The sequence below is a fragment of the Choloepus didactylus genome, chromosome 8 (genome assembly GCF_015220235.1).
Source record: "Choloepus didactylus isolate mChoDid1 chromosome 8, mChoDid1.pri, whole genome shotgun sequence".
NCBI lineage: Eukaryota > Metazoa > Chordata > Mammalia > Pilosa > Megalonychidae > Choloepus > Choloepus didactylus.
Window position 1 is genome coordinate 106,502,036 of NC_051314.1, and position 25,142 is coordinate 106,527,177.

A 25,142-nucleotide genomic window follows, 5' to 3' on the forward strand; every position below is an offset into this window, starting at 1 on the left:
GGTGCTTTTTAGATGACTAGCTCCTTGACAGTTCCCTTTATTTCTTCTATGGAATGATCCTTTTAGGTTTTCTGCCTCATTTTGCTTCAAATTTGATGCATTATATTTTCCTAGAAAATTATCCATTTTATTCAGTTCTTTAAAAAAGCGTTTACATGCAGAAAATTATGTTGATCATAGAAAATCTTATGATCATTTTAATTTTTTTCTGCTTTGGGTCTTTTCAGGTTTTTACTTAGTGTTATTGCTTTTTCTTCTTTTTTCTCTTTTTATTATTTTTTCTGGTAGTTTCTCTCTTTCATTTTTTTTTCCTCCAAAAAACAAATATTTTAAAATTTATTTATTGGTCCTATTTTTATTTTATAACTTACTATGTCATGCTTTTATATTTAATAATGTATATATCTTACTTTTTTGCTAATTTTTGTCTGATATTTAATTAATTTTTATTGCTGTAAATGTTTAAGGCTATAGATTTTTTTCTTGGCACTGATTTTACTGTATTACATAGCATCTCTCCTTATATAGTATTTCAACTATCTGTATTATTATATTCTAGAAATTCTGAAAATAGCTTGAATTTTTTCTCTGGGCTAAAGGTTGTTTAATAGAGAGTTTATTATTTTCCAGCTGCAAGGGATCTTTCGTTTTCAGATTTTGAAATTGATTCCTAGTTTTCTTGTTTGTTATCAGTGTTCTACTCTTCAAATCTTCTCTAAGTTTAGGAAAACTTGATTGTATCTTTTTAACTATTTGTTCTCTTCCATTCCTTTGTTTTTATTCTGCTGGTCTCAAATTTTGTGTGTGTTAAATTTCCTTTCACTGTTTTAAATATTTGAGATTTCTTAATGTCCATTTTATTTTGTTTTTCTCATATCTGTCTTCTGTGTCCCTCTGTTTTCTGCAGTGTCAAGTTTATTTGTGTCCCTTCCAATTATTTCTTCATTTCTAGAGAAGTGTATTCCTAATTTTCTTCTCGTGCTTGTTTTTTTTTTTCACAATCTCTTCCTGAATTCTTATCTTTTTCCCGCAGTCTTCCTTTATAGAGGTGATTTCATCACAATTTTAAAAATGCTTGTCAAAAATTTGGAAACAATTGTAATTTTATGTATAAGTCATAACATTGCCACTTAATGATAAGTTTTCTGCTGCTGTGCCCGTCTGCCCTTATATCCTCTTTCTATTCTTTCTGTTGATGCTGCCAGTAATTTGCAGGAGGACTTTGAGGGTCCAAGACTCTCTCCTTCTCTGCCACCACAAAGCAGAATACACCTGACACATATGACTACTCTGATGATTCCTTGTAGTGCTCTTGTTCCTCAGAATCTCTACCACTGCAGATATGAAATGATGCTTTTGTACTTTGGGGTGAACTCCTTAACTTCAGGAGGTGTATTTTGCCCTTGCTTTCTGGTGCTGCTGCTGGGCCATCTTGCCACTCTGAGTACTTCTTCCCTTCACTTTGTTCTGCTTGGCTTCTTCCAGATAGCTGCTGTTTGGGGCAGCCCTTATGTGTATTTTGTGGTTGTCCAATTATATCTTTCTTCCTTTTCCTGAAAATGGAGTTTTCAGGGTTTCCTTTTAACCTCCTTTTGTTTTCATGGATTTCCACAAGAGAAGTATAAAGATGCTAAATTAATCAACCATGAACATACTAAAAGTCAGTATATGCTTTTAAAGAATTATAGAAGGTACTGCTCAAATGTGGAAGTAAAATAATCTCCAGACTTCTCAAAAAAGTCACCATAGAAATGAAACACTGACTTTCTCTTTCTTGCCTTTTGTTTCCTTAAAAACTACTTTTAGTATTGGAGTCATTGCTGGTAGTTGGGTATTCTAGGAAAAATCTTTTCAACATAAGTAATATGAAGATTCCATAATTTCTTTCTACTTTAGAACCGATTTTAAACTTGAGGTTCTTTTTTCTTCATCTTGTTCTCTTGGTAGTACTGGAGCAAAGTGGCTCAATCTGAATAAGATTTTATAGACCTTATTTTGCACTACTTTCTTAGGTGTCTTGCTACTTTTGATGGTGCAAAATATGTTAATGAGCACTGAGATAGAAATTACTTTGTGATACTGGTAAAACTATTTAGAGTTAAGGAGAATCATTTACACCATCCTTTGTTTGTGCTTCTTTGAGTTGACAAGAAAACACAGATTCTGTTCTGTTTGAAGTCTAATTTCTGAGTCTGTTTTTATAAATCTAGGCATCAGAAGATGATGATGTTTTGCCTGAATAATTAACCAGAGTTTTAATTTGTTGTAATTGATAAATTAAAACAATAAATAATTTGAGGTTAACTGTTCATTAAATTTTATTCTTTTTTGGTCATTGTTAGTGGTAACCAAACTTAAAATGGCTTGAATTAAGATTAATGGTGAATCTTTAAAATTAATTTCCCTTTTAAGACACAAGTTTTGGCAGCAGGCAGAAAGTAAAAGAACTGAAGCCAGTGTTCTGAAACTTTAACTTCATATACAGTAGCAAGTTAGTGGAGCTGATGGCTTTCAAATGATAGTAGCTGGTTATATAAGTCACCCAAGATGGCTTGATGTACTATTAATTCCAGACCGAGTTGGGAATAGCACGTGCCAAGGCTACAGGCAGTCAAATGAAAACATAACAATTTACTTTCCAATAATTATCATCTTCTCTAGCCAGGCTGGAACTTGATTGATCCAGTCCAGAAGAATATCTTTTTGTGTGGACTTCCTCCAAGCCTAAAAACATCATGACTGAATAAATATTGCTTTAAATCATTTTCTGGAGTTCATTAGAAGAAATAGCAATTATTATTTTGTTCTTTGTATGTCAAACTAAACTGATACAAATCCTAGTCAATACCATCCATCAATTCATTTATCCATTCTTTCATTTCCTTCTCTTTTCTTAGTCCTTTCTGTTTTCAAAGATTACAGTTAACTAGAAGCTTTTTACATGATAACTAATTCATTAAGGAATTTAGCTCTTCTTTCACAGCTGTTGAAATAATTCAAAATAAAGACAAAATTCTTTAAGGCAAATATGACAAGTATGAGAAAATATTTAGGATAATTTAACCTAAATTTATATTTGTTGAAGAAATGAAACAATCAAGATATCTAAATTCTATTGAAAGATTATGTTTTCTCCAAAAACCTCAAGTCCATCAGACCTCATCTACATATGGAGTGTATTAAAAATAACAGAATCACAAGCATATAATTCCTGAAATATGAGAAACAAGATTTAAATTGTGGGGCAAGAAATTTGATTTTTTTTTTCTAATTTTTCCCCCTAATTTTGCCCCAGTACTTCCCCCCCTAGGCTTTACAATTATCCTCTTACCTGTTCTGACCTAAAGTCTATAAAACCAAACAGGTCTGTCTTTGCTATGTTAAAAAAGCAAAACAACAAAAAAAGAACACTCCATCTTCAGCCTTAGTCCTTCTCTAGCTACCAGAATCTCACTGCTTCCTTCTCAGCACAGCCAATCTTGCAAAGTCCTGTTCCTAAGTATCATGTTGTTCCTGGAATGTATAGTTGGTTGAGGAATTTCTAAGTGCTTTCAGAGGCTTCTTAATCCTTAAACCATCATTGTAGAAGGCACATATTTCAGGGGTTCAAAGACAGGACAAGTGAAAATGGACAAAAGAGAAAGATGATGGAAACACAGCTGAATGCTAGAAAACATTTAGAAGCAGTTGATGGCATGCTGATGGCTTGAAGTTAGTTTATTTTACTTCTAGGTAACGTTAACGAGACTGTATCTATTCAGGAGCTACTATAGGGAAAAAGAAAGGGTAGGAGTGTGTGTGTGTGTGTGTGTTTGTGATTATTGTAGTAGTAGGAATTTGGAGACAATGGAAAAATCAGATGAGAAAGACAAGGTAAAGATGCAAGAAAGATGGAATGCTGGGACAAATTAAGGGAAAGCTGGAAAGACTCAGGTATAGGTGGAAATACATTCCCACATGACTTTTCGTGGCAGCTCCATGACTATCCTGGGTGCAGGGTAAGGGTCTTTCCAAACAGAGGAGGCCCTTGACAGAATATTCTAGGCAGAGTCACATCACCATTGGAACTACCCAGGATTGGACCAGTGATTGCCCATGCAGGCCAACCCAAACTGGCTTGTATCGTTTAAGGTAATACTAGCTAATGAAACATACAACCCCGAAATCTCTGGGTCTTAATATAATACAAGTTTATTTATGTTAATATAATGAAAGTTAAAAGTCCAATGAGAGTGTTTCTGGTTGGGCAATTCTCCTCCTTCTTGGGGATTGGCATCTTCCAGGCTATCTTGCTTTCTGCATCAAGCTGTAGAAGAATAAAGAAGACCGGATTCCCGCTTGGGCCATGCACACCTCACTTCTGCTCACCTCCAGTTTGCTGGAGTTTGGTCACATGGACCCACCTGACTGCAAAGAAGACTGGGAAGTATAGTGTAGTTCGGTGCCCACAGGAAAGGGGAAAGTATTTGTCGAACAGCTGATCAGCCTCTGGCACGTGGCCTCTTCCAGCACAAAACTAGAAGCTTCATTGTCACTCTCTTGTGTTGGGAATTTTAGAGTTATAGGGCGATGATATCTGCTGGTATCTTTAACAGTGGATTTTTGTTAACCGCTGACTCCTAACTTTTTTTGCTTTCCAGAAGGAAGAACCATGCTAATATACCTTTTTCAAAAGGTTGAAGTGTTAATACGGAATCAACGTGGCAATATCATAATGAATCTTGATCCTGACTTACATTTTAAAAGCAGAGGCTTGTAAAATGTAGGGTGGAAATGGCTTTCACAAATTTGTGACATCCCCTGAGCATAAATGCAACACACTATGCTTTGTATAATACTGCTCAAGATTGTACTGGAAAGTGTCTGGTCAAATGCTAGAGAGTTAAAAATTGTTTTCCTTCTCTGTCCATTAAGAGATAAAGCAAGGAAAGGGGGTGTTTGCAACTGAAGTTTGAAATGAGATGAAGAGTAGATGAGCCAGGGGTTGTTCCAGATGACAGAAGCTGCAAAGCAAGTTTTAGTAACAAGAGGAGTGAGATTGTGTGGAAAGGCATTGCGGAGGTCAGAGTAAAGAAACTGATGAAGCTTGAAGGTGGAAGTGGGAGACAGGGATCCCTTAGGCTCCAACACTTAATCTGTAGCTGGGGTGGACATGCCAAAGCTCTCTGCTGGCCTACTGTGCTCCCAATGGCTTATGTGTTGGTCCCACACATGTCCCAAATATGGCCTCACACATGTTTATATGTTGCTCCCACATATGCTAAGAGTGGTTGCTTTCTATTCATTAGAGGCCAAAAATAGTCTTAAGAATATTTATTCCCCAGGATGATTTTTTAGGACTTTGAAAAACAAGAATCTGAACTCTATGAAAAATAATTGAGAAATCATGAAAATGACACAATGAAGAGGTAGTTGGGACTAGAAAAAAAAAATGGATGGGGTAATATATACTTAAAAAAAGTACTGAATGTCATTTAGTCCCTGGAGATGCACTGATGAACAATCTGTTATGCTCTCATAGAGTTTATAGTTTAGTGGGGAAGTCAGATGTTATCCAAATAGTAGGATAGGGATTAATTAATTTCTTTAATTAATTGATCTGAGGGAGAAGTTGAGAGTGCTGTAGAAGCATGTAACTGGAGGATGCAAGCTAGGTTGGGGGAGGAGTGTTCAGAAAATGACTTTCCTAAGAAAGTGACGTTTAAGCCGAGAGCCCTGAAGGATGACAGGGAGTTGTTGGTGAAGGCAGTAGGGGCAGAGGAAAGCACATCAGGTGGAAAGAACAGCACATGCTAAGTAAGGCCAGTGTACCCCTGATGTGGTGATGCTGATAGAGATCTTTCCTCCCTGTAGAAAATTAGACACCCAGAAGTAAAGGGACTGCAGGGAAGGAATTAGTTACAACTGAGGTGAAAAGACACTGAGAAAACAGGAAGAACTTCAGGAGACTAGAAATGATAGTAAGAAATAGGGAAGGAAAGTTGGCAACAGTAAAGAGAATTTTGGGAGAGAACATTTTTTATTTCATATAGACATATAGGTCTTCTTCATGGTAGAGTTACTTTTGTGTGAACTTGACCACCTACCCCTACCACCAGTGTTTTTAGTGAACGTTTTTTAACTATCCAAAAAGGTTTCTTTATGTTAGTATTAAATTAAAGCAAATGTACACTCTTCAAGAACATTTGGTAAGGGCGTAATACAGTTGACCCTCTTGCTACTAAGTGGGCTGTTAGTTTGCTGTGAGCATCAAATGGGATATTTGTGAAATTCTCTTGATACGTAAGCAAATGTTGGTTTCATTTGATTAACATTTACTAATTTGTCTCCTTTGTTAAAGCAATTTGTGTTTTCATTCTCATGCTCATCCTCCTGTAATGACTGGATTAGTGGTCCAAAGAATACAACTGCATTTCCGTGCATGCTGATTACCTTTGGAGTTCTGGGAATAAATCTGATTTGATTGCTTCATAGTGGAAGTGATTTAGGAACATGGAAAATGACTTTCTCATTCTTTCTTCTCTAACACATTAAAGGTGTGAATAAACAGATGTATGTTCAGGCCTTCCTGGCAGAGTGGTGTGGGAAAGATCTCCTTTCCTTAGAGAAACTACATGTGGTGTTCTCATGTTTATCTTGTTTAATTCTGAAATGGTTGGTGTACAGCTATGTGGCTTTTATGCTACATCTGGAAGATGTGTAGCTTGACTTCCTGGGAAGGAGCAAAAGGACGGATTAACCTGTTTGTTAAGAGGAAGAACTTTTTACAGTTCTAAAATTAGGACATTTACAGTGTACATTTATTTAGAAAGACCAGCATATATATTAGTATTCAGTGGCCAGATTAATTAAGCCCAGCTGGATTATTTCAATATACTTTGTTCCCATAAAACCTAAGTATCTTTAATATTCTTGAGATTTGCTGTAAAGCTTATGAGGAGAGACACATTTTGAATGTTTCTCTCCCTATAATATGACTGCTAAGGGAACTTAAAACTGTCCTTTTCAAATTTTGCCCCTTTCCCCCCAAAAGCTTCACTCATTTATCAAACAAATAATACATTTTGCATCTTTCTTTGGGAACAGTAGTGTTTTTTTTAAACTAATATAGTTTGAAAAGCATAATTTCCATGAATTTGTTTATAATTTTTAGTTCCTGCACCTCAAGTAGTGTGAGGTATCCATGGAAACTGTCTAGCCTATATTCAGTGCATTGGACTGCCTTCCCACACAGGTCAAGATGCAAACAGTCCCAGATACTAGCTCAGTTTATCATGCCTTAAACATTAGGCAGTTTTAACAAGAAATTGTCTCCTAATTGATACATATAATTTAATATGTAATTAGCAGTTGGAGCCTCTCTATATTTTACTGACAGTTGTAACATTCCAGACATCTGCCATTTATAATACATCTGTTGCACATATGCACTTAAATGCAAGAACTTTTGTCAAATAGCAGTAATGGCTTAGCTGTTTAGCAAAAATTTGGACAGAACTGATGTTATTTTCTTTAAGATATGTTCTTTAAAAACAGGAGATGATTTTTTACCAATGTTATGAATTTATTTTATTTTTATAGCACCTTTATTGAGATGTAATTCACATACCATAGAATTCACCCTTTTAAATTCAGTATTTTTCAGATTTCACAGATTTGCAACCAAAACTATTTAACTTTAGAATATTTTCATCATTCTCAAAAGAAACCCTATACCATTAGCAGTCACTCCTCATTGCCCCCACTCCCAACCTCTGGCAAGGATGTCTCTATGGATATCCTTGTTCTGGACATTTCACATAAATGGAATCATACATTATGAGGTCTTTTGTGGCAGCTTTCTTTTACTTAGCAAATGTTTTCAGGGTTTATCCATGTTGTAGCATGTTTCAGTACTTCATTCCTTTTTATGGCCAAATAACATTCCATTGTATGCATATATATCATATTTTGTTTATCCATTCATCAGTTGATGGACGTTTGGGTTGTTTCCACTTTGTGGCTATTATGAGTAATGCTGCTGTGAACATTCATATACAAGATTTTGTGTGGACACATGTTTTTATTTCTCTGTGTGTATACTTTGGAGTGGAATTTCTGAGTCATGTGGTATCTCTATGTTTAACATTTTGAGGAACTGTCAAAAGAGTCTTCCAAAGTGGCTGCACCGTTTTCCATTCCTATCAGCAATACACAACGGTTTCAATTTCTCTACATCCTCTCCAAAACTTGATTGTTTTTTGTTTTTTTTTTTTTATTTCAGTCATTCCAGTGGGTGTGAAGTAGTATAGGAGGTGATTTTTAAAAGGAGGAGAATTTAATATTGTCCTTGCCTCATAAACTGAATGCATTTCCCTTTTTTGCTTTTCCATTACTCTTGGTTTGTAAGATAAGTACACCTATTATCTGTATCAGTGTTGTCGTTTTCCTTACTGATTTTAATGCAAGTGCAACATAAGGATATAACATAAGAACTTAAGATGGTGGTGAATTGGGGTATTATATAGCACATGTAGGAATGAAAAAGGGAAACACTAGGGAAAAATAGTTTGATCACATGATTAAATCTCCACATTTCTGGTATAATTTCATCTTTTTACTACCTAAAAAGTGGGGGTAATAGTGATCCCCCATACTGTGAATCTTAATTTGTGTTACAAATAAGATTAAAAGACATCCTTATTTTTTCATTCAATATGCTATATTTCATCAATTCTAATATGCTATCAATTGTAAGGCATGCCATACTTTTATGTACCACTAGGAAGAAAAACAAACCTGCCAATGAAACTATGACACACCATTGACATTAAAGTGATCTCTAATTCAGAGGTGTAAAAGTGTGATTAAAAGATGTGTATGTTAGAATCGATGAAATATAATAGCCTCTAATTGAAAAAGAGGTGGGCCTGCTCACTTGTTTGCTTGGAGGCAATCCAGTTTTCTATGTTCACCAATATGCAGAGAAGAGAGACAGAATTTTAATAGCCGAAAGACTTGGTGAATACCTTTTACAAATTTGTGTTAATATTCAGAAATGTAAAATTATGTATGTCTATATTTATACACACATATATATGTTAATAATCTGGGAGAAAATACATGAGTGTTTGGAGGAAGGAAGGAACAGAGGAAGGGAAAGAGGGAGAGAGAGAGAGGGAGAAGGAGAGAGAGAGGGAGGGAGAAACGAGACAAGGTCTGATTCTTTCAGGTCTTAAAAATGTATTTTTTTTTTCTAGTTTGCAAATATTAGATTAGCAACGTATAGTTCACTGAAATGATGCTTTTCTTCTTCTCTTCAGTTTACTAATTCAAGACAGCTGGTTTACCTCAAATCAAATTTGCTGAAGATTTTAAGCTTTCTTTCAGCCTGGGAAAGGTTTGTCTTGCTTCTTGTGGAAGCTAACATCAGTGGGTGATTCACAAGCCTGTGACAATCAGTACAAACACCTATTCCCTTGGACTACCAAGCAGCTATGCTCCCATTAACTGCAAATGTGGTTTGCATGTTATTAAAAGTCAAGTTTTATTTTATTAGTGTCCTGGATTTTAGTTACAGTTCTAGATAGAGAAAATAGCAAAATCGCTGCTGTGGCATGTGCCACAAGGAATTGAAATGATTTTCAAAAGAGTGTTCAAAAGACTCTCATAAACCTATTCAATTATTTACTGAGAAAGGCTCTTCTTAAAGAAGGCGTTTGGCACATTGTCCCTTGAATCTGCTGGGATATCTTTAGATTTGTTTGAACTAAGGCCTCTTGTACTTTTTGGTAATGATTTTGTTGCTGCTTTGGAATGTTGTTGAGTATTTAAGGAATGCCTACTTTCCACCAGTTCTATATCATGGTCCCATAGTTTTTACTGTGAAATTATTTGGAAATTAGGTTTAACTTACAGAAAACAATTAGGAGCTCATGAGACTTGATAATTGCTTCCATTAAAGTTGGCAAAAGATATGGTCTCATGGACAAATTGTTGCAAAATTTATCAAAATTAGATTCCTATAACTTTTAACATCATAAGAACAAACATTAAAGAAATAAAATGATTTGTGTTTCATGAGGGAAAATGAGATAAAATAGAAACATCTTTAATTTTGTCATTTATTATAAATTATGACACACTCAAACATAATATTTTAGAAGGAGAATAGTGACTTTTTGTCTTTTTACAGTTACAAATTCACATAATACTGGAAATGCTGCATCAAATCATTGCATGAGGTGTGGCATCAGTCAAGATGGTCAATTTTTCAGTATACCATGAAAATCCTATTTTATCAGACATACTGTTGCAAAGGAAAACCCTTGGACTGCACTTTTGGTTTATCAGTATGTTCTCTGGCCCCAGGTACAACTACAGTCATTGATTAACATTTACCTCTAAATCTTTTGGACTGAATGCAGGAGTTATCTTTACTTTTCAGAGTTCCAACATTTTGCTTGTTGAATTCCAACACAGTTCCCTTCTTTCAGTCACAGAGCCATGGGGAATGAGTTTCTGTTCTAAAAATACTTAATATGCTATTAACATTGAACATATTCAAATATCAGCTGAAGTTATGAGATGATATATAACATATACAGCAGTCCCGGAGTGGGTGGCACTCAGGGCTAAATTTTATTGGTAAATGTAGTTAGTGATTTCTCATTCAGAATCATTAATTCTCCCATCCATATAACAAATATTTAGTAAGTATCTAATGTGCCAGGCTTTGCACTAGGGATTGGGGTCAATGGTCAGCCAAAAGAGGGGAAAAAAAAGACATTGTCCTTGTCCTCATGGCATTTATAGTCTAGTAGAAGGAGATAGAAGCCATTCAGAGATTCATATAAATAAAAATGAAACTCCATGCTGAAGCACATGGTGTTATGAGAAGATTTATACCAACTGACTTGGTAAGACTAAAGAGAATGACTCTCAGGAAGATACAGTTGAGTTGAAATCTAAAGGTTGAGGAGGAGTTAACTAACAAAGCTGGAAGTGCCAGTGGGACTGAAAGCATGGCTGGCAAAAAGGACTATTATCTGCAAATGCCTTGGAGCAGAAAGGAACAGAATGAGATACGAATGGCTTATACAGCAGGAGGAAGATGTAGCTATGTTCAGAGAACAAGAACGACTGTGGTTCAAGATTTGCAGGTGTGGGATCATGACTCTACCTAAGCTGTGCTATGGATTTTGGTTGTTATTCAAAGAGAGGTAGAAAGCAACAGAACATCATGTGCAGGAAGCAGTCATCATAGAATTTAAGTTTTTGTGATTTCTAAAAATATAATATTGAATTTATATAAAAGAATATGTACAATAAAGTTTTTAGTTATAAAGAAGAATAATGTAACAAACACCCATGAAACCCCCAGCCAGCTGAAGTATGCAAGCATTACCTGTGTGCTCTGGCCCCTCCTTCCAGAGCCAAACGATAACTCACATTTTAAATTCTGTGCTGTATGTCTTTTAGGATTTGCCTTTTCTTTCTCTCAAAATTGTTTCTAAAATTCATCAAGATTATAATGTGTTGATGTAAGGCTTTAGTTCAATCATGTTTGCTGCTGTATAATATTCTACAGTGGGATTTAACCACCATTTGTTTCTCCATTTTCCTGTTAGTGGACATTTGGATTGATTCCAGGTGTTCTGTGGGTTTGTTTGTTGTTTATTTTGTCTGTTTATTTGGCTGTTGCTATCAATGTTAATATAAATGTTCATGAATGTGATACTTGGTGTTTCCTGGTGTATATGTTTCCCTGGGAATGGAAATGCTAGGCAGGAGTATATGTTGACATGTTTTTCAAAGTGGTTGAACCAATTTTCATTCCCACTATTGTTCTACACCCTCTCCAGCACTTGGTATTATAAGACTTCTTAACTTTTGTCAATTTAGTGGGTGTGAAATGGTATCTCATTGTAGTCTTAATTTGTATTTCCCTGATTACTAATGAAAGTAAGCATCTTTTCGTGTTTATTGGTCAAAGGTAATTCTCATATGAAATAATAGTTCATTTCTTTTGACCACTTTTCTTCTAGATTGTTATTATTTTCTTATTGATTTGTAAGCATTCTTTGTATATTGATGTATTATGAATCTAGACCTTTGTTTTGGTTTGCTAAAGCTGTCAGAATGCGATATACCAGAAATGGGTTGGCTTTTACCATGGGGTTATATTAGCTTACAAATTTACAGTTCTAAGGCTGTGAAAATATCCTATTAAGGCATCAACAGGATGATACCTTCTCTGAGGAAAGGCTGCTGGCATCTGGGATTCCTCTGTCATAAAGCAAGGCACATGGCTGGTGTCTGCTGGTCCTTGGCTCCCAGGTTTCATTGCTTTCAGTTCCTGGTTCCAATGGCTTCCTCAATGAGCTGCTGCGGATCCTCTCTTAACTTCTCCAGGGCTTTTCTCTCTAAGCTCTCTTGGCTTTTTCTGACCTTTATTGTCTCATAAAGGACTTCAATAAAAGGATTAAGACCCGTGTTGAATGAGGCGGGTCACATCTCAAATTGAAATAACTTAATCAAAAGTTCCCACCCACTTGGGGGGGATGATTTGGGTGTTCTTTTTTTCACTTTTATTTTTTATTCTTATTCTGTTTATTTCTGATGTAAGGAAAATGTTCAGAGATAGATTGTGGTGATGAACACATAACTATGTTATCATACTGTGGACAGTGGTTTGTATACCATGGATGATTGTATGGTGTGTGAATGTATTTCAATAAAACTGAATTAAAGAAAAAAAAATTCCCACCCACAATAGGTCTGCATCCAGAGGGATAGAAGAAAAGAACTTGGCCTTTCTAGGGTACATAACAGATTCCAACCAGTACACCCTTCAATTTCACAACTCCCTGAAAACTCAGTGGAAAACGATTCAGAGGGGCACCAAGTAAAAATGGGAGACTAGTTAGGAAGCAAGGTCTTCTCTGCTGAGCAGTCATTTCATGATAATAACTTTATACTTAATGTTTTTTCTTATGTTTATTATTTCAAAAATAAGTATTAATAGGGCAAGTGGACCTTTTCTCACAGATCACAGAACACTGGTTTTCCTTCTCACACTAAGAAAAGTTCATCTAAATTGACTTCTAAAGAATTCTTTGTGCATGCACTAGGGTTTCTTGAAATTTATCCACATGTAGGTGTTATTTTTAATGAAACTGTGACATACTGATCCAGTTAGTGTCAAAATAATCTTCTCCAAAATTAATGCCCTTTTTCATTTCCCTTCTCTTAAAAAATTGTAGATGGCTGAAAATGGATATTTTTGTCAGCTACCACTGCCATGACTCTGGGCATGTAATATCCCATATATGCCATCAGTTGTACAACTCTTCCCCAAATTGAAGTTCATTTTGCTTAAAATAAAATAAAATATTACAGTAACTATTTATTTAGCACTTACGGGCTAAGAACATAAAACTTGTCATATTTAATTTCTAATCCTTAAACTATCTTTGTAGTGTGGGTGTTATTATCTACAGATGAGGAAGCTGAATCTCAGGACAGTTAAATCACTAAGCCAATGAATATCAGACCCAGATCTGCAAATATTACACTGGTCTCTGGAACATTATCATTTACACTGCAGGGAGCTTTCATAAATTAAGTTTATTAGGTACCGAACTGTGTATAGATATTATCTCATTAATTCTCAAGATTACCCTTTGAGGTTGTGCTTTGTAGAGATCCTTTTCACTCCAGAGACTCTATAAATATTTTTCTTCTGGGTTCTGGGGAGCTTCTGAATTTATGCTTCAGGTAGTGAAATTTGTCTTCCAGTTTCTTTTTGTCAAAATATTTGCATTGATTGATAAGTGCCCATTTTCCTCTCCCTGTAAAGGACAATCTCTTTCTAATATTATTAGCAAAAGGAATGGGATTTCTCTCTCTCTCTCTCTCTCTCTCTCTCACACACACACACACACACAGACACAGACACAGACACAGACACACACAGAAAGAAGGAGAGAGAGAGAGATTTGTCTTCTTGATAGTGCTGGTGTTACTTCCTTTATGTTTTATCCTTCACCTCTCATCACCACACAACCTTGCAAAGTTTTATCAAGTTGTATGTATGTATGAGTTTTTACTAAATGATTGTGGAAATCCAAACAGAATTCGGACTCGAATTATTTAATGATAGTACTTTAAGACAGCAAGCTCAACTTTTCCCATTGCCCGGGAGGAAAGCCCCTTTCCCATTGTTTATCATATTATTATACAGGTCAAGTCAGTTCTTTCATATATTCCCACCTCCTGCCTATTTCTGCTTTTTCCTCTGTGTTCTGTGAGAGCTGCTGTAAGCAGAGTTCATTATTGAGCTATACACCTCACCGTGCCATCCCTCAGCAATACAAAGGGTTTGCTGAAGCTTTGAAATAACCATTTGAAATTTCTTTTTCTTTCTACGAAAAAAAAAAAAACTGCAAGTATACACGCTTGCATTGACAGCATTGATTCCATTTTTGAGGGGGGTGGTGGTGGTGGTAGTGGTGGTAAGAAATAGTACTCTAGTAGGTTTCTATACTATATACCAGGGGATTATGGGCTTCACTTTAGTGGCTTTGCATCATTGCCATTTGGGTGTAATTTTATGAGGTGGCAATTTATGATGTGTGAGTCTAGTTTTGCTTCAGTAAGTTAATGGTATTGAAAACTTGTCTGCTCTTCTTTTGCTTATTTATTCTCCTCTCCATTCTTTATCTTTATGTTCTGGAGCTCAGGAAACAGTTGCTTAGTCAGAAATCTACACAAGTACAAGCAATAAAATCCATTCTCAAGTCTAGGGGTGAGAGGTTACATAAGTTCTTTAGCCCTGAATTTAAGCAGACCCTGTATTTAAAATGGTTTAAGTGTAAGAGTCTATTGAGTTTGATGTTAGTCAGCATGCTTCCTAAAATTAAAATACTGAGAGCCTTTTATTATTTCTGAAAGAAAATAAATACAGTTTCCATTTATGGGGCACATGCTTGTCCCATAACAAAGCACTCTCAGCATTCCTGTTTGCCTTGAGACTAGTGTGTTTGTTAAACCTTGAGGGGTTAGTGAAGGCCCTTATCTCCAGCATCATCATCATCTCTAGCATCAGGTGTTTAGATGTCATCATTTATTTACTTAAGCATTTAAACTTTGCAAATGGAATCAATGATCTGGAGAGGATTGTTTGTCTTCAAAAACAGTGTTATGTGTTTCAATTCTACATATTTGAAAATTATTTTAGGATATGTTGCAGAATTGTTTTTCACCCCCCCCTTTCCTAATTCCTGACCCATGATAGAAATATAATAACTTTATAATGAATAAAAAAGGGAAGGAAGGAAGATAGAAGAAATTACCATTGTAGTGTATGAATAATCAGTTTTAAAATGTTCCACTGTCTTTTTTTCCATAAGGCTCTTTACTAGAATTGTTGAGGCATCCATATTTTTCAGGATTATAAATGTATCGTGTTGATGAAGAGCATCTTGTAAGTCTACATAACAACTACTACTCTTGAAGTTTGTGTTTTTCATCTTAAGAAAGATAGATAAAAGCCTTGTGCGAAGGAATTGTTTTACAGCCCCTGGGACTCAGAGACCAAGACACTCAAACCATTAGACAGCTAGACTGTAGATTGGCCACATTTTCCCAAAGGAGTTCCTTGAAGATGTAGTGGATTATGACAGTAGATGTAATATAATTCCATTAGGATACGTTTGTTGCAATAATTTATTTGGAATTAGAAATGTATCTTTCAACCCCTGGGAATTCAAATAGAAAAAATCAGACATGTTGTTAAACCAAAAGGTTAGGAAAACACCAATTATGCTAATACCATAGTTTATGTTAAATTGAGAATATGTGGAGACTGCAGGTACATGCAATTACCTCCTTGCAGATTTTACCTGAGCTGATTAATAGCTAATAATTAGTTCTTCAGGGAAGATCCCAAACTTAGCTTCTTTAATTTGTAATTTTCATTACCTTTTGAATTTCCAGTTGAAGACTTCGTTTTCTAGGATTCTGGTTTGTGGTGCTAAATTTTGATGATGACTTGATTATGGTGTCCACAACAGAAAAAGATTACTTTAGTGTGTCATTTATGCAAGGGGAGGGGAGTGAATGTAGAATCAGTACCTCAAGTATCACATTCTTGAACTCTTCATCTAGCTGCTATTAACCCCTCTTCAAGTCAGACTTGTGTTGTCTTGAAAATCAAAGAAAACCTTTTATATTCATGCTAGGATTAATAAATTTTATTATGTTTTCCATCCATGTAAAGCAGTAATGGTTGAGCTTCTTAATTTTTGATACATTGAAATTCACATAAGAGGCGGTAGCCAAGAAAAAAAATTCTCCCCAGACATTCACAAACTGTCAGCATGACATCTCTGGACACAAAAGATATCTTTTTATGGAGATATTTTATTGTAATTTCAGAAGGTAATTGTTAGTTATCTTGGCTACACATCTTTAGCACATCTGGGAAGTGTTCACATCAAGACATTGGCTAAAAGCTGTGTCTGGTGGACTGGAATTGACTCTGATACTGAAAAGACTATAAGGACATTCCTTACTACTTGGCCCTGCCCAACAAAGGCATCTTCAATGGGGAGCCTTGTCAAGAATTCATTTAGAATTTGAAAAACCAGTACAGAAATGAGACTTCTCAACTGTGTTGGAATTCTTTTCAAAATGGCTTAATGTGCTTTTAGTTCTTTCCCAAACTTCTGTCTCTGTAGTTATAGCTCTGAGACACTAGCAGTTCTGACAATGGTTCTCCAATTACTTTGAGTCAAAGGAATTTGTGGAAGTGACTCCATCTGATTTAGGACTATTATACTTCATCACAGATAGTGCCAAGGACAGAAGGGACATAGCACTTGCCTGCCATCCCTCAAGTCACATGTTAGTTTCCTTGGCTGCCAAAGAAAATACCATGCAATGGGCTTGTATAAACAATGGGAATTTATTAGCTCATGATTATGAGGCTAAGAGAAAGTCCAAATCAAGGTGTCATCAAGGTGTTCCTTTTTTCCTGAAGACTGGTGATCTGGGGTTCATTGCTGGCAATCCTTGGTCCTTGGCTTCTCTGTCACATGGCAGTGACATGGCCTTTCCTTTCTCTTCCAGGTTCTGTTGAGTTTCAGCTTCTTGGTCCCTGTGGTTTTCTTTCCATTCGTCTGAATTTCATTCTGCTTATAAAGGACTCCAGTAATAGGATTAAGACCCATCCTGATTGGGTTCGGCTAACTGAAGTAACCTTATCAAAAGGTCCTACTTACAATGGGTTTACACCCACAGAAATGGATTTAGTTTAGGAACATGTTTTGGGGGATACATACAGCTGCAAACCACCACAAGTCAGAACTTGATGTTTGACAACAGAAGTTTCTCCTGCTGAAATTAGGATGACAGACTATCTGGTTTTTCCATTCTTAAATAAGAGCAACTAAGACAAACAGAACAGGATCCTGTACTGGTTGGTTGGTTGTTTTTTCATATTTAGCACCAAAGTTTGTCTATGCTAAAAACTATAGAATTTGAACCAAGGTAGAATTTTTTCCACTTTCTTTGAAGTTGAGATTCACTTTATATAGTGAAAGGTGCACATGGTTTGCAGTAAGTTCATCATATTAGCCCACAGGATGTTTTTCCAAGGAATGCTTAAGAGCAGAGAAAAATAGGATTTACAGGCAGTTTATTTTTTGCCATTTACTTAGTAGTATATTAGAAATTTTCTGTATTTGGTATAAAGCAAGATAATGTGTGCAAATCACTTTATAAACTGTATACTGTTCCATGAGTTTTATAATATTAGTACTAGCAAGAATAGCATCAACTAATACATACAGCACTTATTACATGCCGGGCACTGTTTTAAGTATTTCACATATTTTGTACGTATTTAATCATCACAGCAACCTTATGAGAGATTCTGTGAATATTCCATTTTACAGTGCAGGAACTGAGGCACAGAGCAAAGGTTCCTCAGTTAGTGTGTGGCGTAGAGGGAATTTGAACCCAGGCAGTGTGGCTGGGGCTTTAAGAACAGAGATATAGGAGCCCTCTTTCTGTAGCATTCTGAATATTACATAGTTAGAAAATATGTGATTTTATCTGGGCTGGCATAGAATATAATTTAATTTCAATGCTTGCGAATCTGATAAGGACCTGTCACTTTTATTTTATATGCTTGAGAGAATTCATAAATTTTGGCATATGAAGCTTGTTTTACTTTGGTTTGACACAGTTCTAGTCTAAGGTCAGTTATAAACAGCTCTCTTCTTCAGGAAATATAAAGGGCATCTTTTTTTTCTTAAAAGAGAATAAAACAGTTTTCTACCATTTTTCCTGTTTTAAAAAATGAACTGTTAATTTATCTCTTGGGTGAGTTCTTGGAGCAGTGTGATAAAAAGGATCTCTTACAGAGAGTAAAAAGATAGCTGAATCACAAGGATCCAAGTCTATTCTCATAACAGGTTCTCTTCCAGACAGTGGCCCTTGGAATTTTCGTGCAATTGTGTAATTGCAAGAAAAACAGGCCTGAATTTTCACATTTGTCAGCTTTATTCATTACAGATTTGCCGACTCTATCTCACAGGGTTAGAATGAGAACAATTCATTGGTCTTTAGAGGGGAGATCATGATTAATACAACAAATCCAGCTACCCTTAAAGAAAATTTGGTACTTTAGGTGCCTTGATTAATATGATCTCACATTTTCCTCCTCAACTTAAAGCCTCAACCCCAGAGTTTACGGGTCTAAAAGTTCTCTGTTTCCCTCCTTCTGCTATAAAGGTATACACAATAAAATAATGAGTAAGTAAAAGCCTGTTTGAATCCAAATAATCGTTCTGTTTTATTTTTTCCTCACCTTCTGGAAGCATAATTCTTTGGCCAGAAGAATTTAATCCAACTCCAAAACGCCTTCTCTTTAAAAAAAAAAAAAAAGAGGACTATTTTCATTTTTTTATGTCTTTAGGTGTCCCACTTTGCTTTTGTAAGGGAAGCAGAGTTGTATTCATTGGTAGAATAAGCTCTTACACATCACTATTGCTTCGGAGGCCAGTCCTCGCCATTACTTACCACACCCCTGTACAAATAATGTACTAAAGTAAGAAAATGTGGAATATGAAGCAATAATAAATTTCCATGTTATAGAAATTTACATATCCAAGAAAATAATGTTGCCAAAGGATAAGGAACTCGAGACACCCTGAGTTACTATTAAAGTTCTGGACACTCTTGCAGGATGTGACACAAAATAGGACTTAATGTGTTGAGCACTGACCTTGTATAAGACAGAAGACAGCTCTGCCCTGGTGATCGTATGGGTTAGTTGAGGAGATGGGTCATGTAAAGCCTCTTCAGAGTCAGTTGTTTCCTCTTATACACATTGACGGTGAATGGTATATGTCTCACTTATTGAACTCATCTCAGTGTAAATCCTTTGAGGGGAGCCTTACAACCTATTCACTAAGGAGAGTGCCTAAAACCTGTAGGACTTATTTAATATTTGTGGGTTGAAGAAGGGAGAGAGGGAATGTCCATAAATAAGATGGAAGACCATTTCCAGCAGAGAATGTGATGTGAGCAAAGAGAAAAACAAATTTTTTGTGATTGAGAAATTGTCACATATTTTGGTTCAGTTAAAATATAATGCATGGGGGCACTGTTGAAGGCAATGGAAAAGGAGCCAACCAATCATTGGCAGGTTGAGGGGTTAGCAAATTATTCCATAAATTTGGAGCCTAAATGACCAGAATGATCGTGACCTCCTTAAAATAAATTGAAATCAAGAGAAAACACTTTTAGGAGAGAAGGAATTTTTTGTTTGGAGCATATTGAGTTTGATGTGCTATTAGCACCTCCAAACGTAGATATGGAGATCTAAGAGGAAACAGAATGAGAAGCTCAGGAAACGGAGGTCAGCACTGGAGGAAACACATCTGGCAGTCAGACCTGCAGATGAGATTGCTGATGAGGGGAGGGATGATAGGGAGAGGAACACAGCAGGAGGAGAGAGGACAAAACCTTCCGAGTTGAAGAAGGATGACCAAAGCATGAGAGAGAGAAGGAGCAGTAAGAGCCCTGTGTGAGAACAGCCTAAGAAGAGGAGTGTTTGGGGTGGGAGTGGCGGGTGAAGTGTGAAGTGTGGCAAGGGGAAATGGGGAAATGACCTGGATTTGGCAGTCAGAGTTGAGTGCAGGTCTTGTTCTACCACTTCTTAGCTGCCTGATCTGTAGTCAATTACTTAAGCTGCAAAATGGGGATGATACCTCGATAGTTGTTGCGTTAATTTAAATAGTTTAAACAACTATTCTTTTAAATGGTATTTTTAAATCACTCTTTTTCTAGTAAAATAATAACCTGTTAAAACTTTTTAGACCTAAAAAGAAAAGCTTTGAGGTTGTCATCTATGTTTCTTATGTACATAACACACAATTGGATTGCAAATTATATTATTTCAAAAAATGTCTTGTCAGTAAAAATTTAAGACATGGGAATTTTTGTATTACATGTTTTATAGAGTAATAGACTGTCTTTTCCTCACTGTCTTCTGAATAAAGCATCTTGGAATTCAAATATAATTCATTCTGTCCTATCAATCTTAATTATTTGAGTACTTGCTATATACCTAGCACTTTCTAGCTCTTTTTAATTAGCCTCCTACAACTGAGGTTTTGATGTCCAATTCTCAAGGTCTTTATTATTTTGTATTTTCCTTTAGGTACCCCTAATATTCTTGACAATTCTGGAACCCTTAACTTTTGAAGCATTTGTGATTTTTCTAGTGTACTCTATTGAAAATGCTATGTATTTTGTATTTGCAGGAGATATAAATTTTTTATTATTATTTTATGGGAAGGCATTTGCAAAGTTTGCTTCAGAAAATATTATGTCATATAATATTTGTTTTTCCAAGTCTCAACATCATCCACAGAATGCATTTTTAACTGATGTTTTAATTAATTGATGTTTTCCGTTTTCATTAGAAAAGGAAACAACAACTAATGCTTTACTTCTCCTTTTTATTAGGGTAACACATTAAGGAAAATACTCCTAAATCGATACTTTAAAGGTGACTACGGAGCTGGGATCAATGGACACCTATCAGGAACCTACTGCAAAACTGCTCAGGGAGGAGGTAAGACCTGTCATTTTTTCTCATTTTAGGATTCTCATAACATATTTCCATGTTAGTGTCACTCTAGTATTGTACTTAAAATGGCACAATTTTTTTAAATTCACTTAAAAAGCATTAAAAACCTGTGCACAATTTGGAGTTCATTAAACAACTGAATTGAGCATTAGAATTGTATTTGCCTCTTGACTTTAGAAAAATTTTTTAATTTTAGAAAAAAATTTTATCCAAGTTTCTATTATATTTATCTTTGTGAGGTGGTGAGAGTAAATATTATTAAGGTTTAAGAATTTGAAAACCTTATATGCTAATAATTTCTATAATTAAGTTTTTTTTATCCCCTAATAGGGAGCTTTTCTGGGCAAGATTCAGATAAGATGGGGATTTCAATGTCAGATATTCAGTGTCTTCTGGATAAAGAAGGTGCATCTGAACTTGTCATAGATGTTATAGTGAACACCAAAAATGACAGAATTTTTTCAGAAGGCATTTTACTTGGCATTGCATTGCTCGAAGGAGGAAATACACAAACACAGGTACCTGTTCATCATCATGGGCCTTACATTTGCTCTTTCTATTTCTAATTTGTTTGTCATAGAAACCAAAGGAAAGTGCTGTTTTTCTCCAGCTTCTCATTGCTATCTCAGATATATATATGTATATATATCACATTTTTGTTATACATTTTTTGAGTTGCTGTAGAAACTACAGAGCTTCACAAATTATTCAGTAAAGCTGAACGTTCCTTAGAAGCATTCTTCCAGCCATTATATCAGAAATTCTGAGTTGTTTAGGGAAGTTTTAGGCCAGTTTCCAATAGATGAAAATAACACTTTAACTTATCTGAGAATAAAGTCTATTAATTAAACAAGATAATATACATAAACCCAGCACAGTGTTTGGCATTATAGCAGGTCTTGTCAACCTCTCTACCCTGCCAGTGCCCATACACTGTTTTTAGAAGTTTAGAACAGTAACTTTACTTGTTGACTCAAATTCACAGTATCCTATACTTCTGAGTATAATTCCATTATATAAAAAAAAAAAAAAAATGAAAAGAAAAGGTGCTTTAGGAAGTGAATTGTTCACTGGTGGGAGGGGAGGAGAACCATTTCATTTATTCATTGAGCTCAGATGGAGCAGATCAGAGCACTCTTTCCAGAAGGTATACTTTTCACTTTGAAACTCCTGCCGAGTTGTCCCTAGGTTCCTCCACCCCCAAAGGTGGAGCATGCTGGGTGAACCTGAGAGCTGGGACATGTTTCCATAGAACTCATATTGCCTCCAGGGCCTGCTGCTCAGTGCCCTTGTCTTTCTAGGCTTGCCTTGGCAAGTGTTCCAGTTTGCTAAAGACACTGGCATGCAAAATACCAGAAATGGATTGGCTTTTACAATGGGGGGTTATTAGTTCACAAATTTATAGTTCTAAGGCCATAAAAGTGTCCAAACTAAGGTATCAACAAGATGATAACTTCTCTTAAGAAAGGCCAATGGCATCTGGGGTTCCTCTGTTACATTGGAAGGCACATGACGACATCTCCTGGTCCTACTCTTTTCGGGTCCAGTTTCAAAACGACTGTCTCCAAAATGTCTTTGGGCATTTTCTAAGCATCTCTGAGCATCTGGGTCTTTTTCAGCTCTGAACTCTTTCTCTGTCCCTGAATTCTCTTAAGGACTCCAGAAAACTAATAAGACCTACCCTGAATGGGTGGGGTCTCATTTCCATGGAAACAACCTAATCAAAAGATCCTGCCCACAATAAGTTGGCACCCACAAGATTAGATTAAAAGAATATGTCTTTTCTTGGGGTACATAATAGATATGGCACATCCAATAGTTGGTAACTTTAAGAATAAATAACTCATAAAGAGAATGGCACAGTGACCAAACAAACAAACAAAAAACCAACCCTGAAAAACTGATATTTCTTAGTTGAAAAAACAAGTCTTGAAAATTCTTAAGTTTGAAGTTGAAGCTATTGAAGTTATAGCACAAATTCTTCTGAGGGAAGTTGGGAAACGGGTGGTAGAGGAATTGTAGTGGGTTTTCCTGGAAATAGTCTTGTATTCTATGGCAATATTTAGTTGGGACTTTCCAAAGAAATTATCTAGGCAACTAAATAATGTTAGACATAAACTTATCCAGAGGATGGGAATAAAGTATTTCTTCAATTAAACTCTTCATTTTGAAATATTTTCAAACTTATAGGACAGTTTCAAAAATAATACAAAACCTGTAAAGAAAACTCTAATAACCTCCCCCTTACCCAGATATCCAAATTTACCAACTTTTAACATTTTGCCACATTTGTTATATTATTCTGTCTGTCTGCCTATCTATTGATTTGTCTATTTCTAAACATTTGAGAGTAGTTTGTATACACCATGCTCCTTGAACACTTAATACTTCCATGTATATTTCCCCAAAACAAAGATATTTGCTTATATAACTTCATTAAGTACAGTTACCAAGTTCAAGAAATTTAACTTCAATATAAGGCATACAGTCTATATTCCATTTTTTTTGATTGTCCCAATAATGTCCTTTTGGGCATTTTCTCCTCCATTATAGTCAGTGTGAAGGATTTATTTTATTTTATTTTATTTATTTATTTATTTATTTATTTATTCATTCATTCATTCATTCATTCATTTTTGCTTGGTAGAAGAAATCCTTGCCAATATAGTACTTTCTATGTTCCTGTTTCTGGACCACTGAGGATCATCAGATTTGCATCATCTTTCACCCCCAAAACATATTTGCAAATACAAGTTGTTCCCTAGATCCCTTCACAACCAAAACACCTTTCTGTCATTATTTACGTGACATGTCTGTGGTGTTTGTTGCTGGTGGTTTTTTCTTCCTTCTTGAAACCGTTTCTCCATAGCTCCACCACTTTCTCCAACTTCTCTTTCTGCCTCCTACCATTTCTTTTTAGCCTTCTGTGAAGGCTCCTCTTTCTCTACTTAAATCTTGAATCCTTACATCTCCCAAGTTTCTTTGGGCTCTCTTCTGTTTATTCTGTTTGTTTCCCTGGCCTGATCTCATTCATTTCCTCATCTTTAACTTTTACTCTCTGCTGATGATTACCAAACAGAAACCAAATCATTCGCTAAAGTTCTATATCCTGTATCCAGTTGTCTTCTAGAAATATTTATTGAGATGTTCCACAAGTGCCTTAAACTCAATGTGTTTCCTTTTTCACTCTCCATAAACACACCCTTCCTTTCAAATTGCCTCTCTCAGGCTCTGGCGGTCTATCTGCCCAGGTGTCTTTCCAGAAACTGAAAGTCAACCCTGACCTTAACTCTCCCTCACCCTCATTCTCTTCCCAAACATCTTGAGATGACCAGCTTCTGTTATTTTGCCCTCTTTACATCTCTTCTGTCCTACTCTACCCTCAATTCTTACTGCTCCAGTCTTCATTACAGATCCTTCTTAACTTCTCCAGACCATGACAAATAGTCTTTCAGCTGGTATTCTGGCTCCATTTTGCCCTTCTCTAAACCATTCTTTATATTGCCTCCAAAGATATCTTTCCAAAAAAGCATTTTATTTCCCTGTTTAAAATCATCACCTCCCCCATTAAGGCAAACTCCCTACCATATTCCATAAGATCTTTCATTATTTGATCCCTTCAAATTTTCCAACTTTCATTTTCTATCATACCTTTCCTTTCCTTTCCTCCTCCTTTTGTGTACCAGTTATACTCAACTCTTTGTTATGTTTTTTCTCATGCTGCTTTTTCCTCTTTTAAGATTCAACTCAATGACCTTTCATTTTAAGCCCATTTTAAGCCGTTTCTGACCCTATCCCAGTGAGAATTGACCACTCATTGCTGTGTGCTCCTGCCGTAATCTGCAGACATGTATAATAGCATCTCTGCCACTTTATTATGGTTTTTATTTATGTTTCAGGTTTTGCTTAGTAAATTGTGAATCCTTAAAGGTTGAGACCCCACATTGTTCATCTTTGTATACTTTGTGTCTGGTGCCATGTCTGGCCCAAACTAGGG

The 25,142-nt window shown here is 35.8% G+C and overlaps 1 protein-coding gene across 4 annotated transcripts in view; it reads left to right on the top strand.

The window, feature by feature from the left end:
• Window positions 1-25,142, top strand: part of ITPR2 (inositol 1,4,5-trisphosphate receptor type 2) — a 550,850-nt gene that overhangs the window by 361,130 nt on the left and 164,578 nt on the right. For all 4 annotated transcript variants that reach the window (XM_037848345.1, XM_037848346.1, XM_037848348.1 and 1 more), the window contains 2 exons: window positions 21,022-21,130; window positions 21,476-21,663. In XM_037848345.1, coding sequence (XP_037704273.1) covers window positions 21,022-21,130; window positions 21,476-21,663 — 297 coding nt within the window. The remainder of the gene's footprint in view (window positions 1-21,021; window positions 21,131-21,475; window positions 21,664-25,142) is intronic.